At 42.1% G+C, this 19,917-nt stretch overlaps 1 protein-coding gene across 1 annotated transcript in view; it reads right to left on the bottom strand.

Moving 5' to 3' along the window:
• The window catches only part of LOC125696208 (vasoactive intestinal polypeptide receptor), a 106,769-nt gene that overhangs the window by 25,164 nt on the left and 61,688 nt on the right, over positions 1-19,917 (bottom strand). The window contains exons 4-6 of the mRNA XM_048951633.1: positions 15,276-15,379; positions 11,314-11,414; positions 10,487-10,619 (exon numbers count right to left, since the gene is read on the bottom strand). Of these exons, the coding sequence (XP_048807590.1) occupies positions 10,487-10,619; positions 11,314-11,414; positions 15,276-15,379 (338 nt within the window). The remainder of the gene's footprint in view (positions 1-10,486; positions 10,620-11,313; positions 11,415-15,275; positions 15,380-19,917) is intronic.

The raw sequence follows: 19,917 nt of genomic DNA, 5'->3' as shown, positions 1-19,917 counted from the left end.
TAGTCCTGAGAAATACATTTTTCTCATAAAACTGATGTAGCAACTAGCTGAGTCACCTGGAGTAATGCAGTCCAGATGCTGGAGGCAGTGATTAACAAGGAGTTGAACATGTTGCATTATATACACATATATCCTACCTGTCAGTGGTATTAACTCTGTGCAAGATATCTCTGTTCATTAATAATTGCTAAGGAATGGAAGACTCAACTGGCTCCTGAATTTCTCTAGCTCAGTATAAGCAGCTTAGCTGGACAGGAGTTGGTCTAAGGAGGTTTTAATGGAAGCACACACACAATGCACATGTGTGCACGCACCAACCTACTGGGAATGCAACAAAACTCAACATCAAGAGGTCAGTTAGCTTCACACAAACACTGTTGTGCACCAGAGATCACCACTGCACTAGCACACGTCTTTACTGAAGATAAGGTGTGTTATGGTTTAAGATTTGGGCTAAAGAAGTATCTAAATCTGGACAAAGAAGTACAAAGGGGCATTCTCCCACTTCACACACTGTATAGCTGGCTTAGGAACGTGTCCTGATGTAAACATTCTGCCTGACTCCCATTGCCCCAAGCATGGGTCCCTCCATCAGCTTACCTGATCTGTCCCTCACCACGTGTGACCACTCTTGTGCAAGGATGTGACCCCCTTTGCAGTCCCTGTAATTCCCTCCTTGCACCCTCAACTCTACACCCTCCTACAGTGTGGAACAGAACTTGAGATGTTCGTGACAGGGCATTGAGACATACAGTCAGCTTAAGGATATATTCATGTCATCACGTGCAATCCTGGATAACACTGAAGCTCCTAAGATGGTTTGTGGAGGTGGAACAATGCCCTCAGCCCAGTCCCTGCTGCCTCTGGCAAAAGCACGGGCTCAGATTCATCTCAATCCATCATGAAATGTGGAGGCCTCTGAATCTCCTTTAAAGTACTTGGGTCCATTCACCTGGGCTACCACCACTGAAGAATGAGGAACAGATTTACACAGACATCTCTGCAGGTCTCTTCGACAGGAGATAGGTGAAAACTCATTTTCTCAGTGATAGATTTATCCAGCACTTCTCTTTTATGTTGCCCAGAGGACATGACCTATCCGAAAGGCTGGGCGTTGAATGACTTGTGCAGAATTTGCCCACACCAACAGCTGTCCTTTTCCCCAGCCTGGTCAAGGAGGCTTCCCTGATCTTATTTAAAAGCTTCTTTATGGATCCTGTTTCCAAGACCTGGCAGGAAGATGGAGTAGCAAAGAACACCTCCTGCTTTGCTGATGGTGATCCCCAGTCACAGGGATCAGCCTCGTCCTAAAACTCCATATCTACAGTGCCATTTTAGATGCTGATGCCTTAATCATAACTAAATCCAGGAGTTTTGAGCTGATTCCTGTCCCACTTGCCTAAATCAGACTGAATCTCATTCCAGTTCTTCTTGTACTGAGATGCCCACCTTAGCCAAGGCACAATGTCATTTGTGATGAAGATGTAATAACTAGATAATTATTCTGCTTGTGTGATTATATTATATGATTAATTCCTCATCTCACTATTATCTGCACACTGGAATTCATACAGCTAATCAATTACCAATCATTTTATAACCTAAATATTGCATGCCACTGTGTGTGTGCTGCATGGAGATGTCAGGATAGCCTTAGTTTCCACACCTGCTTTTGTTCTTCATGGAACACCTCCTTTTCCTTTTAATTTTACTTTTAATACATACGTTTTCTTGCTTTCTGAGACAAAAATAGCCTGATAGGAAGAGTAGATATACCATATTGGCCTAGGTACTGCCTCTGTTAAAAAAGGAAGGGTAAAGATGGTGTGAGCTTTTCCCTAGGAAGATGTTGCTCATGATGACGTTGTTTACAGGAAACAAAAACTCTTTTTCCCATCCAAATGGGTCTTTTTGTTCCAACTAGAGGCTAGAACAACCTTCTTTTAGAATTCGAGCTCATAAAGAGAGCACAGGTGGCTTTTCAATAGTGACTCCTGATCCTGGCTTAGATGTCTCATGAGGAGGTATCAAAGACATGTTAATAGCCTCAAATTACTTCTTGTCTCAATCCCATGCTTAAGGCTCTTATATTTTCGCTATTTAGTTGCCTTTGACAGAAGAATGGAAAACTAGACAATCTTTGGGGTCCCTTTCAACCCAAGCCATGCCATTAACAGAGAAGCCATTTCCAGACATCAACTCAGCAAACTGAAAATGCAAATATCTATCTGTTATCTCAGCCTTCTGCCACTGTGTCTAACCTTCTGCAGGGTGATGGTCTGACCCTACAGAGGGCAATGGCAAAACCCTTGCTGATTTCAGAGCTTCAGGCCAGAGACCCAATTTGCAAAAAATCTGCATGATATCAATTGGAATCTTTGAAAGAAATAAAACAGCTTCTTACTGGGTGATTTCTGTTTCTCTGAAAGTGAGCCCTTAGGTCAAGCCAATTTGCTGAGCAGCAAAAAAAACTAAAGGGAAAGACAAAATGTTAACTTACCCTGGGCACACTCAGCGTTTTGTGTAAGGAAGGGAAAAAAAAACCAAATTGGAAACAAAACCAAACAAGACAGGCTGGAGCAAAACCATTGCTTTATCTCTTCCTTCTCTTTAATTGCCGTTGTAGGCCTAGATTCAAAGAGGTTGCTTGGGTAACTTCCACTCCTCCTTCCCTATCAGGGAGTCTGAAAAGCAAGTCATTTTAAATACTAAATTGCTACACTAGTGATTAGTTCTGCAAGCTTTCTTGGGAGATGCATGGGTATTTTGGATGCTGAGTCCTATCTGGCAGTATGTTTGCCAAAAGAAATTTAACCAGACTAATTCTTAACAAGGCATCTTGATAGAAACAATGTGGATCCTGATTGGAACATACAACAGTTTGTGAGGGCCTAAATTGTCAAATTCAAAGCAATTCTTCATCAATCAGGAATTAAAACAAAGAGAGTCTTTAAAAACCTTCAGGGGAATAATAATTTTACATCTTGATGATGGACCCTTCAGCTCCAGCTGCCCTAGAGGCTTCAGTACTACATCAACTCTATAAAATGCATGGCAGGTGGATGGACATAACTGAATTCAGAGAGGGCTCATGATCACCATCTGTCTCAGGCACATGAATAAGATGCCTCAAGGAATAAGATGCCTCAAACACAAATTTTCCCTGTTAACATGCTGCTTTGCATCAATGATGCCCCAGAAACATGTAAGAGTGCTCTTAAGCCATAGCAAAAGCAAATTAATTCAATTTACCTTAACCTTCTTTCCGCTAGGTCACAATGCATTACATTTTCATATGTCCATCATTGCCTAACAGCACACACTGGACTACTTACCCCGTGTCATCTGTCGCAAGCCAATTTATTAAGCCATTATAACAGGATTTGTGTCCAGGCTTGTTGATTTGTCACCACTTTCATACAGTAGAAATGCTATTTCTAGACTGTTGAGCTGAGCTGCAAAACTATACGCATGCACATACACACTATTTCATCAAGCTACATCTTGCCTGCTTCCAGTGTGACGTGGAAAGATGGGCAGAGCAGAAAGACACCACTCAGTTCAATTTCATTGTCTCTTTCCTCTGCTAACATATCCACATGCATTGAGGCTGGGATGCTATTCAACCTGTATGGGGTGTAGAATACCATTGGTCTAGCAGTAGCCAAACCAATATGGCCCCCAAAGTCCACAAAGGTAACATTGGTTTCCCTTTATGCTTTCACTTCCTCAGTGCCAGCTGAAAGCCAGCTGAAAGCAGTAAGACATTTAAAAGTTCATCTCTGCTAATACGGAAGTTACATAATGCAAACTCTGATTTCTGTGCTTCCAACCCAAAGCAAAGCACAGCAGGGTCAGATCCTCAGCTAGCAGAAACCTTGTGGACTTCATTAAAATAAATGGAACCATACCAGTTTACTCCAACAAAAATGCAGTCCACGTGACTGCACTTTATGCCTAGCCCACCTCCCACCCAGGCCTCCCCAAATACAACACGGTTGAAATCTGCAGGAAGCTCTCATGTCTGCTTTAGCTCACTTAAGAAGCAAGTTTAAGCCCCGTGACTGTGATACTCAAGGCTATTTAAGCATTTCTCTTCTGCTGAGTTTAACAGGGGTTATGTAACTGACAGGCTTTGAGGGCCTGGACCTTTCTATTTTGTCTCTAAGAAATATTAGTTTGATTTTTTGGCAGAAGGGGGGGCATCTTGTGAGTACTTGTAAGATGGTGATTAGCTCTAGATGGTCTAACCTCTGCGTCAGATGACTCACAGTTGAATTCAGATGTAAAAATAGCTTTATCTTGGTAAATGGGGTAACTGTCCCTATTTCATGCTCATCAACTTGAGAATGATAACAGCATTTCTGAACATGTCTTCAGTGATAAGGAAAGACGAGCACAAGTTACCAGCTGAAGGGAGAAGGTGATCAAAGTTTTAATAACACCCTTATTGGCAATGCTGCATTGCTGTGAGGTGCTAGAAATTGACTGAGGCATAGCTGATAAGGTCACTTTTTCAAAGGCAGTTCCTGCTTCAGAGCTCTTCTATAATCTAAATTTTCTGTTATTTCCAAGAGGAAAAGAGAAATCCAGGGGATAAATAATCCAAGCAGAACCACATAAAACCATGTTAGAGCCTGGTCTCCGAGATCTGGACCCTCTCAAGGGTTGCAAGATATCAGCAGACCAAAGAGCGGAAGAGGCATGACCCAGAGTCTGGTACTTTCAACCTCAAGAAATGGATCCCCAAATCCATGAATATTTCTCACCTACCCAGCCTGGCAAACCTCCAGCCCCTGTGGCCATCCATTGTCTTCCCTCCCCAAAATGATGATGCCTGACCTTCAGTTTCTCTGACACTCCAGGTTTTCTTCATTCTTCACTGCCTCACATCTCCTTCTTCCCGAACTCAGACCTCAAGCTCATGCTCCATTCTTACACATCCTTTGGCAGAGGATCAGCAATGAAAGCTGCAAGAGTGCCAGGCACAAACTGCTGTCTCACCAATCCAGAAGGATGTTACTGTTTGCCAGCAGCTCCACAGTAATTACCTGTGTGTGTGCCCTCTCCCTTTGGCATGGATCAGATGGCTTACGTCCCTTTCATAGCCATCACTGGTGACTTGTACAGGTACAGACCTCTGCTGTTCTAGAAGAGATGATGAAACTACATTCCTGGGTGGGGTGTTTCTGGCTAGCTCCAAAATCTAAACAAGAATGTGAATAAGTCTAGGTGGATAGATAGCCACTTCTCATGCTCACAGCTACTATTGCCCCATGGGCAGTAAGCTTCCCAAACTTCTTTATAGCCACTCACTGCATTACAAAGTCTTCATTTATTGCATTTGCCAATAAATCCTCAAATCAACCCTAGCACTGATTTTCTAAAAGCACACAAATGCCTTATTTTTATGCTTTTTTTTTTTTTTTTAATGCTTATGTTTTATTTTTAGTTCTACTTACTTTGAGCAACCTGGTCTGGTGGGAGGTGTCTCTGCTTATAGCAGAGGAGGTTGGAACTAAGTGATCTTAATGGTCCCTTCCAACCCAAACCAATCTATGATTCTACTTTTGGCTACTATATTTACTATTAGGTCCTGGCTAATTAAAGAGTGTAGCTTTAACCTCTTTCTTCTTCTCCTCTGCCTCATTAACCTCCTTGTTTCTTCTTCTCCTCCAATCTCCTTTCCATTTTCTGGTCCTTTTTAGGACTGCCTCAATACCTTTGGTGAAGTGAACCTTAAAATGCTGGTGTGAGATCTGAAGGAGAATTGGCAAACACACAGTGACCCCATTCCTTCTCTCTGCTTTCTGGTTGTTTTTGTTTGTTTGTTTTTAAATTCTTCATATCATTTACAGGAGCATTCTCTGGTTATTTTTCTTCCCCTGTGATCAGCAGTTATGCAGCAGATATGGAGATACAAGATAGTTTTAAGGATACTGTTTCATTACCAGGTAGATGGAAATCTCTTCCTCTCACCTAATGGTGAAAATGTAGACCAAGGAAATTGGAATGTTGGATTTGTGTTGTGGCAGCAACATCATCAGAACCTTAAGAAGAAACCAAACGCTGTCAAAAAGCTCAGAAAGAAGAAATGAAGACATTCCATTTCAGTGCCCATCCACTGAAGCCATTAAGGTGGTTCAGGTCAGACACGAGTGGAAGAGCATAGAGAGAAACAATCCACGTGAGCAGTGGTTGTTCCTTTGCTCCCTGTGCTGATCCTTGGAGTGAAACCCAACTGTAACTGCTACCTATTAGGTGGGAAGCAAGAGAGTTTCCTTCACCCTAAATAGTTCAGCAAAATAGAGCAAAAAAGTGGGCTTCACATTTGGCCTTATTTGTACAGCGGGACAGACTTTAAGGCCTTTCCTTATCTCAAATCCTTGTGCATCCTTGTGCTTGGCTGGTCTGAGAAATCAATAGATGCTTTAGAGTTGTGCAGGAATGGGCTGAGCTTCTGAAACAGTGCTAGTCGATTCTTTCACACATTTTGGGGCCTGACCCAACTCCAATTAAAGTCAAGGGGAAAATTCTCATTGTGTACAGACAGGATTGTGCCAGGTTCTTCATCCAAGCCAGTCAGCCAAAGTTCATCGAATGCCAGTCCACGATGATGGAGAGAGGGAGTAGACATCCTTTCATCAGTTTGGCCTGAGGGAACTCGTGTTGAAAAATGAATTTTCCACTCTGAAAGTATTAGACATGTACAAACGCTCACTATTGATAAGAGTCCTGCCCTCCTTTGCAAATGGTTTCTCTTTGGATTTGATTGTCTTACTGGTATGCAGAAGGACAAAGAGAAATGACTGCTCCTTTGGCTAAATCCTCAGCAAAGGCAAATTTGCAGAGCTCAAGAAAAGTCAGTCTGAATTCAATCTGCAGAACTGGATCTTTGTTTATATCAAACTATATGTTTGGCTTCTTTGTCTTTAGCTAAACTGCAAACACAAGTTTTACAATCCATACATTTCATACAATCATGAAACTAAACCAAATCTTAGCTATAAAAGCACAGGCATAGATCAAATGGACAGACAAGCAAAGTATTCAAGTCAATCCTTCTGCCATGTTTGCAACTTTGGCTTCTGAGCTTCATATGGCATTTTCCAGAGAGAAGTAAAGAGAAAGACAGATGCTAAAATGGAACATCAGCAGGTCTAAAGAAAGTTAATGTGAAAAAAAGTTTGTTAGGAGGCCTTTTTAGTCTGGAAGTGAAAAAAAGAACACAGAAGAATGCAAGCAAATACAGACTGGAAAGTGAGGCAATTTTTCACACAGTCTGAGTAACCACTGGATGCAGTGAAGCTTTTCCATCAGAAATGATTGACTACTGAGACAGAAAGCATTCTGAAAGAACTGGAACAGTTATTGGAGGAGTCAGGATGGGTGACACCACAGAATCTCCTAACCTGATGGTATCTACATCTGGATGCTTAAAGCCTGTATCTGCTAATACACTTGAGCATATGCCAATCTGTAAGAAATTTAAGTCATCGTGATGTTTCAGGTTCACATAATCACAGACATACCTTCTAACTTAGGGGGATGACAGAGAAACTACTGACTGGGCAAGTAACTGCATATCTATGTGGCCATGAGATTTCTCTACTGTTTCTCCCTCTAAAATACTCAGGGTCCTCAGTAGTGCTTTCTTTCCCCCTGGAAAACACCACAGTAACACACATCTTTAGTAAGGCTGTCTTCTAAAGGTCAGTCTATGTGCTGTCACATGAGAGGAAGGATCCCCTTTGTGCCTAAGAGTGGGCCTAATTGATTTTGGCCTTTCCTTGTAGCAGCACAAAGGTCTAGGGCCACTTTGCATTGGTTATGGGATCAGCTGTAGGCTCATTACATCATAGAATCATCAAGGCTGGAAAAGACCTCCAGTCCAATCTTCCAGCCACCACCACACACCTCAACAATCAGCATCCAGTGCAGGTTGCATGTTGTGATGGCTCAGTGATTGCAGTGGTCCTGATTACCTGAAATGCTTACTGCCACATTCTCAGACTTTGTGGCCCGCAGACAAACCTAATTTTTCGGGGCATCCGTGCTGTACTCAATGGTAATGGTTGGATATAACAATCTTGAAGGTCTTTTCTAACTCAAATGATGCCATGCACATTTGTGTCACAGGTCACAGAGAAAGTAATGCCTCCTATTTATTTCCATGGAAACTACCTGCATGATTCTCTGAATCTGTGATTGTATAATCCCAAAGTATTTGACTTTAAAATGCTTCAGAATTCACATTGTAACTGAAACTTCCCACACTATACAAAATGAAGTAGAATTGAAATGCTACCACACAAAGCCAACGAAGGTAGGCACTTTTGTCCTTTTTTCCTCAAAGGAACTAAGTGCAGCACTTTCTTCTCCAATAAAAGATGGTTATTGCTTTGGTTCTCCCTTCTTCTAAAACAGTACAGTGGTGACAGCATTCAGCAAAGTTAACCGCTTGTTCAAATCTCCCTTCAGACTGAATGAGCTCAAGGCCAATATCTTGCATTATCAGTAGAAACAGGAAACCTTCCATAGATCCTTTATCAGACCCTAGGTATATGAACTACTTAGCACCCATATCCCCCAAGGCAAAACGTTATCTTGCAAGTTCAAAGCACAAACAACACAATTATTTCACCTAGCACAAGCCAACCAAACACTGCCAAACTCAACATAAACACAATGGATTTTATGTCTCCAAGCAAATGAATGGTAGGAGAAGCACTGCAACTGCATTTCATGTAGGTATGTTTTCCCTGCAACCTAAAATGTTTACCAGATTGTTGGGTCAAGTTGTGTGCAGATTCTGCAAGGGGTAAGTTCAGCCCTGTGTAGTGGAGACAGATTGTCCCACATGCTTTTGTAGCCCTTCTGGAAGACACAGCCATTAACCCTGAACTGGCATTTACCACAAAAAATCCTCTGCTTGGGAGGAAACACACACAGTGTTGGTAGCCACGATCTGCCTGAAAGCACCCTGACTTCCAGGAACTGCAGATTCTGCAGGACAATGTCCAGTGTTTATGCACAGAAGTGTTTCAGCAGACACTTCTCACACCATTTTCTGCAATCATGCCTCGGTCACGACCCGCTACAAACTGCCACAGGGGTGAGAGGTTACGTCAAACTCCACGGCTCATTGGGCTCCTGGCTTCTCTGCCAATTAGCACTGGCAGTTATGTGTGGCAGCAGACACCGGCCAATTGTTCATCCCAATTTCTGTGTCACCGCAATCATTCAGGGCTTTCACAATGAAGCCTCACTGCTGGAGGATACAGATTCCAGTGAATCACAGAGGGAAAATAAAAATGGAGAGTGGTATTGGTCACTGCAATGGGAACGTGCTGTGCTGTGGATGGATCTCAGGGAAACTCTGGGAGTGGGACATGCTTTGATATGGATTGGGAAGTGCTCATGCAGAAAGGCCACTATACCAGCAGGGATGGCACTTGGAGTACTGATACAGAGAGGTCAAAAGGCAAGGAAGAAACTGGGTGGATAGCAAAGACAGTCTTTTCTGTTGCTTTATGATGCAAACATAAGTCCAAAAGAGATCCTGCTGGACTGCTGTGCCCAGTCACCTGCTATTACCAGCAAGTAGATCATCTATTACGATGAATTTATTATGGAGTACTTAATTTAATTTAATTTTTGGATGACTTTTGATCAACCTGGGGGCTGGAACTCGATGACCTTTAAAGAGTCCTTTCAACCCAAGTCATTCTATGATGCTGTAATCACACCTCCCTACTTAGGAGATTAATTCATGACTAGTGTTCTCTTGCATCAAAACAGCTCTTAGATAAAGAGCTCTTCTCCCACCTCAATGTTAACTCCAGCTGATTACACTGAGTTTAAAAGCAGGGAAGACATACCAACTCCTTTATTCCCTTCCTTTATCATCCCAGTGGGGAAATCTTACTGTTACACAGCGTGGAACAGAGATCCAGATGAAAAACAGACAGTTACGTCTCTATATAGATTTCCTGCCTAAACTCCTGCAGGGACCTGGTCAGTGCAATTAGAGGAGCCCTCCAGCTCACAGAGGGGCCTTCTTCAAAGTGAGGCAGACAGCTCACAGCTCCAGCAAACCTATTTATTAGATCTCATCTGACTATGATTGCATTTAACAAACGTAGATCATGTATAGGTACTGCCCCGCAGATATTGCAGAGGAGTTATCTGAGTCTGGATCTCTTACCATCACTGAGGGGAAAGGCTTTATTAAATCCTTAAGCAGAAGACTGAAAGTCTTCTTTGACTGGGACATCCAACAGATTAATCCGAAACCCTGCTCGCTTACTTCATGCCCTTTAAATTAAACTTCATCAATCAGGCTTTTGTTTCTCTTCAAATGAGAACAAAAAACCAAAGTCTTCCCAAGACAACGTTTCCTATCCATTTGCAAGGCAGTTTTTGGTGCACTGTTTTAGAAGCACAACAGAACAAAGTGGAAAAGTCAATATACACAGCTACTTACTGAGCTCACAAAGCAATGTTCAGGTTCTCCACTTTCAAACAGGATGACATCTTTTATGAAGACTGCGATGGCTCTCATTATAAAGGACATGAAGAGGTGCATATGGATATAATTTCGAGTACAGTGCAGTTTTCTGTTGGGAAGAGACAACATTTCTGAATAGCGTGACTTCTCTAAAACGTTATTTATCTATTTACATGTTTCTTCTGCTAAGATACGGAGTTACAATTAAACATCAAGACAATGTTTTGATGTAAAACACAGCAAATCCACTTAAGCCCTTTAAAAGCCACAAAAGACGTGACATTGCATGTATCTGTGGCAGCACTGCTGCTTTTCCAATTCTGAGAAAAAAAGTCAAAACAGAATGACAGAAAAAAGGTCCATTGTACCTCTTTCCATTGGAAAAGTGAGTTTTTTGATTCAGTAAAGTGTGTTCATGAGAAAGGTCAATTTTCTACAGCATGCTTGTACCGTAATAATTCTTCTCAAAGCAAAATGTTTCTTCATGAGGAGAGATAAATTCTTAGCAGCTGCTGCCCAAATTAACTCATACTGCAGGCACTCTGTAGCAATGCAGGTAATATTTTCACTTAAAAATTACCAGTTATTCATTATTTTGCTGTTTTTGCCATATATTTAAACAACACTATAACAGGAGGTTGCCTCGTGCATAGACTTGTTTGACGGAGGAACCCAAATACAGATGTCTGAATCCAGGGACTGAGGATGAATTCAGTTGCCAACACAACCACCCAACACCATTTAATTTGCTGCACTGCATCTCCATCAAGGCCTGGGTCTCGTGATGGAGCTCATGCTCTTACCTGAAGAGACATAAAATGATCATAGCAGCTGTGAGAGCAATGAGTGATAAGGTATGTCCAATGGTGTAGCCGGTCTTGACTGTGCCATAGAACGCCGTTTGCTAAGGGGAAGGAAAGAAATAAAAACAGACTTTCAAAGAGCTGCCAAAATCCACCTAAATACACCATTGCTGAGCTTGTTCTGACCTCCTTGCTGAAGTGAGTCCCACTCCATTCTCTTAAAAAATTCTCTGTAAAATCATATCTGGTAGAGAACATAGAATCATAGAATGGCCTGGATTGAAAAGGACCACAATGCTCATCTAGTTTCAGCCCCCCTGCCACATGCAGGGTCACCAACCACCAGACCAGGCTGCCTGGAGCAGAACATGATTCAAATACAGCTGGTGTGAATAAGAAGAACGTGCCTGGATCACACCAAGACCATTTCACAGCTACACAAGGGGAAACTGCAGAGGATGGAGTCTGAATTTGACACTTGCAGAGACAGCTACATGGTTATAACCTTGTGAAACAAGAACAGCTAATGTTCACTTAAACAGTGCACTGACATGTCAGCTCTGAGTACGATGAGCTTCTTTACATGAAGGGAATTTTAGGGACAGAACTGGTCTGGGTTTGCTTTTGTGGAAGCAAAACATTGTGTTTTACTAAGAAAAAAACAAACCAACTTAAAACGTTCTCACTGAATGCACAGATATGTTCATTCGGAAATATATTTCAATTTGCAAATTGGTCCATAGCTTTTCTCTTTGTCTGCACACAGAGGGATTCTCTGAGCATGGAGCACCATGGGATTTAAATCCAACAGGGAATCCTGTTATAAATAAAACGAGGAGATACAGCAGCAAGATTTCAGCTCTCCTAAGGCTTTCCAGCAACACTCTAAATGAGTATATTTCAATTTTCAGCTGAAAAAGAAAAGTTTGTTTTCAAACATTTGTTTTATCAGTGTTTTGTTTTTCTTTTTTTACTAATTTGATATTTTTTAACAAGAATCTAACTCACAGAATCACAGAATCACAGAATCACCCGGGTTGGAAGGGACCCCAAGGATCATGTAGCTCCAACCCCCCTGCCTGGCAGGGCCACCAAACATCCACATTCAGATCAGGTTGCCCAGGACCCCGTCCAACCTGGCCTTAAACACGTCCAAGGACGGGGCATCCACAACCTCCCTGGGCAGCCCGTTCCAGGGCCTAACCACTCTCCTAGTAAAGAACTTCCCCCTAACATCTAACCTAAATCTTCCCTCCTTCAACTTAAAACCATTTCCCCTAGTCCTGCTGTTGTCAGCCCTTTTGAAGAGTTTACTCCCCTCCTGGGTGTAGGTTCCCTTCAGGTATTGATAGGCTGCAATGAGGTCACCCTGCAGCCTTCTCTTCTCCAGGCTGAACAAGCCCAACTCCCTCAGCCTGTCCTCATAGGGGAGGTGCTCCAGCCCCCTGATCATCTTAGTCGCCCTCCTCTGGACCCTTTCCAAAATCTCAATGTCTAACTCAGTAAAGAGTGTTTTCCCAAATAAAATCTAATTTTCCTAGCCCTTGACTGACCCTTTTCTACCTTCCTTGCCACCACTTTCTGTTAAATAAAACAAACAAAGTCACAAAAAAACATACTGATGGATAATCTAAGCCCAACCTTATCTGGGAAAACACTCTTGACTAACAGTGAGGGCTGACATTTCTATAGGTTATTTTCATAGCCTTGACAAGCACTAGGTGCTTTTCAGGACCAGTGAAGCTGTGATGCAAGGTAATCCTCTAGCATTTACACAAGCCAGCTTGGAGGGGTGTTAACACAGAAATTTCAGAGTGCTGGGGTTAGACTGGCCATGTCTGCTTTGCTTCTTGGACCATGGATCTCAGAGATGGATAAAAGCAGAGTGTCTTCATAGGCTTGCTAAGTGAATCTACATCACTAAGAAATTTGGGTCATAATTCATAGTAAGGGCTTTAGGTCATTGGATCTACCTGATACAATGATGGAGTCTGCCACCTGTATCCATGCCTCACCCACCTGCGGAGCACGAAGGGATGCTAAACTGAGCTTACATGAGAATTAGCTTCCTTCCCTTCTAGACAGTAGCCTCTATGTTTGACTCTTGGTAAACTGAATTAGGATGTGAAATATTCACCTTCACAAGTGCAAAAGAACACTGATATTAAGTCTTCCAGTAGCCCTGCACGTAGGCTTGATTTGGGATAGCATCACATGTGCTGAAGTCATCTGAGTTCTTCCTCATAAATGCAGATTTTCTCTCTTTGGCGAGAAATGAGGGGTTAGTATGTTTTTATTGCCTTCACATAGAGCCTACAGGGATGTCTGGGTGGCTCCTCTCTGACCAGATGATGGGGAAGCTGTGTATCACGTCAGATAATGGGACAGGAAAACAATCCTCCATTTCCTAATATACGGTTTTTCAGAGTCAGTCTGGAGAAGGAAGCATTAACACTACAGAGATCATCAGCACAGTATTTTGGTGCCTATGTCTGCTTCCTAAGGGCTGCCAGAATTCACAAATAAATTTTTAATACACACTCTCTTTGTTTCTCATATTTTCTTGCAGTTTCTGGTATAAGTGGTATAGGTTTTAAGCTCGTGAAGCATTTTAGGCATGGATGATGATCAATCTGTTCTGCACCTCATGTCCCATACAGCCTGCTGTTCTTTTCTTTTTCTATTCCTTTTACTTCCTCCTCCCTAGACCGACAGCCAATTCAACAACAACAATCCATTCTTCTTCACAGATTTGTACTGCATGTTCACCCCCCTCTGCCACCTTTCACACAAATTAGCTTTAACCAGCATGACAAAACCGTGGAAATCAAGAGAAAATAATTAAGAAAGAATTAGAAGAACACAATATATGCTCTTGTGGTAACACAGAGTTCTGGCAGTGCTGCAATCCATTGGGTCACCAAAGCACAAACCAGGAATTCCCAAATCCCTTTGCAGATGGAAAATAAACTAGAGCTCTTGCGGGAGGGCCTTTCCAAGCAGTAATGCTTTCCTCTGTAATGATGGCTCTTAAAATGTGCAATCAGTGCCACTCAACTCAATGTTAGGAACAGGATACGTGGGATTTGTAGTGGTGGCTGACCTTGAAGGCTCTCTCTTTGGTACACCTCTTCTTTTTTGTTGTGTGTGTAACCTTCCATTTGGTATTCTCTGTATCGTATTACTATTAAGGCTGGTTAAGTTCAGCTCAGATTTTCTGTTAACAATTTGCATGCCTTTGTAATGGGTGACCCCCATTATACACAAAGGCCTCTCATCATAGACATTTACTTATTATTACCATGCAGTGCTCACCACACTGATTTCTGCCATACAGTAGAAAAAGCAACCACAACAACAACCAAAAACAAAACCAGAAAAACAAACCAACCAAAAAGCCCCATCACAGGCATAGGTTTAACATCAATATATGATTGCAGTAAAAGAACACGAGATTTTTTTTTCTAGCATGAGTTTTTCTTGTTTAATATGAGAGAGCTATCATAGAATCATAGAATCCTTCCAGTTGGAAGGGATCTTTCAAGGCCATCAGGTTCCACTCACTGCAATGCACAGGGACACCCACAGCTCCATCAGTGCTCAGAGCCCCATTCCCTGACCTTGAGTGTATCCAGAGATGGGGCACCACAGCCTTTCTGGACAACCTATGCCTCACCACCCTTTCATTTTCCTTATATCCAGTGGAAATCTCCTCTCTTTTGGTTTGAAATCACTTCCCCCTAATAGAGACATGGCTCTGATCTTCTCAGGTGCTGAGATCCTGCCACTATGCAGGAATTTAAAGGGAAGATTGGCTCTTTGGCGAGGCACTTCCCAGGAAGATGCCTCCTTTTCAAGGAATTAAAGTAGGAATGAAAAAGTAGAGCATCAGAAGGTGGTGTGGCTCTGCTATCTATGCCAGGTAAATCATGACATCCACCCATCCATCTGGGTTTACAGACCTCTTCCCCTGGTGTGCTGTTGGAATCGTAGCCACAAGCGACAGCATACGGTGCAGGGTACACATCTGTCCAGCCCTGACTTGTGCAATTCCTGCTCACATTTCCTGGAAGAAAAAGAAACAGAAGATTAAAACAAGACTCTCTGGGCACGCTCTTAAACAAACGTTTGCCTTTTGTTAATTCAAATACCAGAGCACATTTCTTGTAACACGTGCAGCAAGTCTTGTAATTTTCCTCTGTTAAAAAGTACTCATCTTACACAATGCAAACAAGAAGGACCAACGGGGTCATAAATTCAGTCTGCACAAAATAAGCAGGTTTTAAACTGAGATGTCCACAAAACACTCTCACAGTGGTAACATAACTCAGCTTGAACTTGGTTCCTCCGTTGTGGGCAATGCAAGGATGTTGTTTGAGAACATTACTGTCTCCATTCCTGGAATATTTTTTTTTCACCTAACCAGAGCAGCAAAGTGTTTAAATCTTTCACTTTGCTTGTGCTAAGTGAAGCTAAGTGCTCACTTCCTTGCTGTGCAACCAAGTGGGAAGGCTGGGAACTGAACGCACTCCTCAAAGCCCAGACCTTGCCCACAATACAAGCCCTGAGCTTTATTCAATGTGATTCCCAGGAAATCTACCGTACTCTTGTTTGACAATGAAATGCTTCAACATTTGGCTGCAAGGAAGAGCCAGTGACAAAGTGTGTTGCCTGTTTTAACACGTACACAAGGCAGATGTTCCTCAATAAAGAATCGATCCATCAAAAAGTAAATTGCACATTTCCCCAGCACCTTCTCTGACCACTAAACCATTCTTAGTCCATCTCTTGTGAATCACACCACTGTTCAGTCAACTTCCATAATCATACTTGTTGGCTGGTCGGCATTCCTTGGGTGTCATTTGTCACATAAAACTGCCTGCCATCCCTAACTGGAAAGCTGGTACAATAAACCAGAAGAAGCAAATGGTAAACAGTCAAAACTTTCTTACGACTTCTTAGATGAAGAATTACATCAGTGCAACTCAAAAGCTATGCAGACATCTCCAGAAATGGGGATCTTTGCACATGGGAGTGATAAAACTACTGCAAACAGGAGAAAATCAGTTCTGCGGCCATGAGTCATGAAAATATCCAAGCATCACCTCCAGAAATTTCTGCCTATTGAGTCATCTGAACATCTTCCTTACTATAGACCTCTCTCACACTGACACTAGCAGCAGCCTATCCCCTGATTTCTTTCAGCTCTTGAATACTTCACAGGTGGGTTTTGACCCTAAAACCTGTCCATGTAATTCATCCTTACAGTCAGCCTGCACACCATGCAGGCTCTGCTACCTTTGTTTTCTATCAAAAGGACAAAGTAGTTGAACTGCTCCAGAAGCAGCTACCTGCAGCACAGTTTGGAGGGCTGCTGTTCCTCTGGCTTTATGCATGGTCACTGTTTACATTCATTTTTTATTTACCTGGGTTCATATCAAGATCACGAGAAATCATGTTCAAACAAATCAAGGACACGACTGTTCAGTTTTTGTTGTTTATGTTCTAAGATGTTATGTAATTTCTGTTATTTCTTCTTCTTTACAATGGATCCCTTTATTTGATCTTTTTCTGCTTCTTATTTCCTGCTCATGACTCCCTCCTTCTGTTTGGGGATGCCTTTGGTTTTCATGGTGGTTTTTATCTTAGCTTCTCATTGTCAGCAAGCTAAGAGGGCCAGTTTCAGCTCAATTCATTTCCTCATATTTCTTGTATTTTTAAAGTGTACTTCCCCTTAACTGTTCGACTCTTTCGCTGTTCTTCTCACTGCTCACAACAGTTTTCAAAGCTGTCTTAATGCTTCAACCGATGGTAGAGGAGAACTAACTGGTACATCCTCATGGCAACGAAAAACAAACCAACCAGCTAACCAATCAATCAACCAACTTCCTGACTTCAGGGAATTTCTCTGATAAGTCTTCTACCACTCTTCGCTGCTCGTGTCACTATTTGATGCAAGATTCGAATGTAACAAATCTGATAAAACAAATGTTCATAGTTCTCAGATTCTGTGCTAGATGCCTGGGAGGTGCAGAAATGCAAGGTTAGAAGATACAGATTTTACCACACTAAAATCTTGGCTCAAATGACAGAGCAAGCATTTCTAATCACTGTGTGAAATGAGGATGATCACTTCCTATACTGAAGATGAACATAAATGTTGGATATTAGGAATAATTTCTTCTCTGAAAGAGTGGTCAGTCGCTGGAATGGCTGCCCAGAGAGTGGTGAAGACACCATCCCTGAAGGAGTTCAAGAAAGGCACAGATGTTGCACTAAGGGACATGGTTTAGTGGGGAAATGTGGACTAGATGATCTTGGAGGTCTCTTCTGACCTTGGTGATTCTATGATTCTAGGATAAAGCTTGGAAAAAGCTTAGCTCTTACTCTGAGATTTACCTAATGAACCAACAGCAAACTAATTGTAAAAATTCTATGCTACAAGCCCGAAATAACAGTGCAGAAATCTGAAAATAAATACACAAACAAACAAATCCTCAAGCAGGCAAATATGATGTAAAGAGATAATCCTTAATCTTGGATTTCACTTGCATCTTCCTGGCCTATGAGCCCTACCATTTCTTTGTATGTTGAATGACACCATACCCTATTTCCTTATTTAGACCTGATGATGGACATCTTCATTTTGTACCTCTTCTCCTCTACAACATGAAATGATCATTCCCCACCTACTTTCTCCACAATATCCTGACCTACACTTTTTGAGCCCATATTTCTCCAGTTTGAAGTGCTTACATCCAGCTGGTTTCCACCCACCCTTCAATCATGCACTGCTCCAATGATGGAATTCTCCTTCAGATCTAAGTCCACCCAGTATCACCAGCTTCACCTTCCATGAAATCTTCTGGCCTTTTTGCTGCTCCCTCTGATGCCCACAAAAGTAGAAGAGCGGAACAACTTCAAGGCCTCCTCCTGTCTCCAGGATCCTCAAAGCCCTATACAGGTTGTCTAACCCAAGCTCTGCAGTGAATGTTCATCTTCACTGCCATTCCTCATGAAAAAGAGATGATCTTCTACAGCAAAACACTGAACACAATTCATTAATTGGGACAGACTTTCTTGGACAAGAACACAGGCAAGGAAAACTTTAATTCAATTTCTTCATGTGTAAATGTATTTGGGAGTGACATGAAGAGACATGAATCTGAACAACTTCTCAGATTGAGCGATACCCAGCAGTAAAGGCCTGGCAGAGGAACTACACAACATATTTGTGGCAGGAGGAGTCGGTGAAATTGAGATGGAAACAGAATATTTTCTTCCAACAAAGGCTGTTTGATCTGCATAGGAGTTACACACTGAACAGGTGAACCAAATAAATACAAAGAGATAACTGTATTCCAAGCAATTTGTTGCACATATCCAACTCTCACAAAGTTTTTCTCTTAATTATTTTTATCTCCCATCTGTTTCAAATACACTCTTCAGTCTCAGAAATACATCTGAAAGCTTGTGACATAGGTGAGATTTTACCTCTTTGGCTTTAATGGCAGAGCACATCTTATTGGCTTTTAATGGAAGCCTAAATCCATACAAAGATATCTGATACCAGCCATTGCTAAGGGATGCTCTCCCCCTCGTTTCTCTTGCCCACAGCTGTAATAGCTTCTAAAAGAGAGGGGAAGGTCTGCACCATGCAGCAATCTCTCCTGTTTCTCTGTTGTTGTATTCCATAGTCAGAAATCAATTTTTTCAAGCAGGAGCTATTAAAGCAATAGCAGCTCTTATTTACTATTCTTGAGATGCTGCTGAGCTCCCCCAAACATATGTAGTTCCATTTTTATTATTGATCTGTCCTACCATTACTGGGAAACACCTGAGACCTCCAGACAGAGCTACACTTGTTCTTAATTGGATACAGATGTGGCTGGATCTGGGAGAAGCTGAAGTGATAAAGCACAGCTAAGATACTTCCCAAACTTGCTTTATCTGCCCCAGTCCTGACCTTTCAGATCATTCTTTCAGTACAATTTCTGCCAGCACAGCATACAAACAAATCGTGGCATGGTATCAACACATCATATGACAGTTGCTGCCTTCAGTTTTCTCTTTCTGTCCTTTTGCTCTTATTCACATCGTTTGGTCTGTGGTTCTTACTTCCACGCTGCTTTGCCCTACATCCTTGATTCTGGGAGATCTCCCATTTTCCTTTTTCTTCCTTTCCCTTTCCTGCACATTTCTCACCACAAAGATCCTGATCCTTAATAAGTACAGGTAATTCCTCCCTTCTTAACCCCACATATTCCCCTCTATTAGGCATTTTTTGCAAACCTTGTTTTCTCAAAATGAAAGCAGAGCTGTCAATCTCTAGGACAAATTTCTCATTGGATCTTCATACATTGCAACTATTAGTATAGCAGGTAATATTTACAAGAATAAAATGCACAGTTTTGCATAAGTGGTGGCATTAACCCCACGAAGCATCAGCTGACAGCAGGCTTTCAGTGTGAGGATCTCACAGCACAATATCATTGGGTGTACATGACCTTCTGAGCGCCAGACTTTCAAAGGAGCAGTGCAAATGTGTCATGACACCCCAGCTGCAAACAAACCTCAGAGGGCTGGGGCAAGATTAAGCCATAA

Source organism: Lagopus muta, chromosome 7 (genome assembly GCF_023343835.1).
Source record: "Lagopus muta isolate bLagMut1 chromosome 7, bLagMut1 primary, whole genome shotgun sequence".
NCBI classification, from domain to species: Eukaryota; Metazoa; Chordata; class Aves; order Galliformes; family Phasianidae; genus Lagopus; species Lagopus muta.
This window is presented reverse-complemented; position numbering and strand designations above follow the sequence as displayed.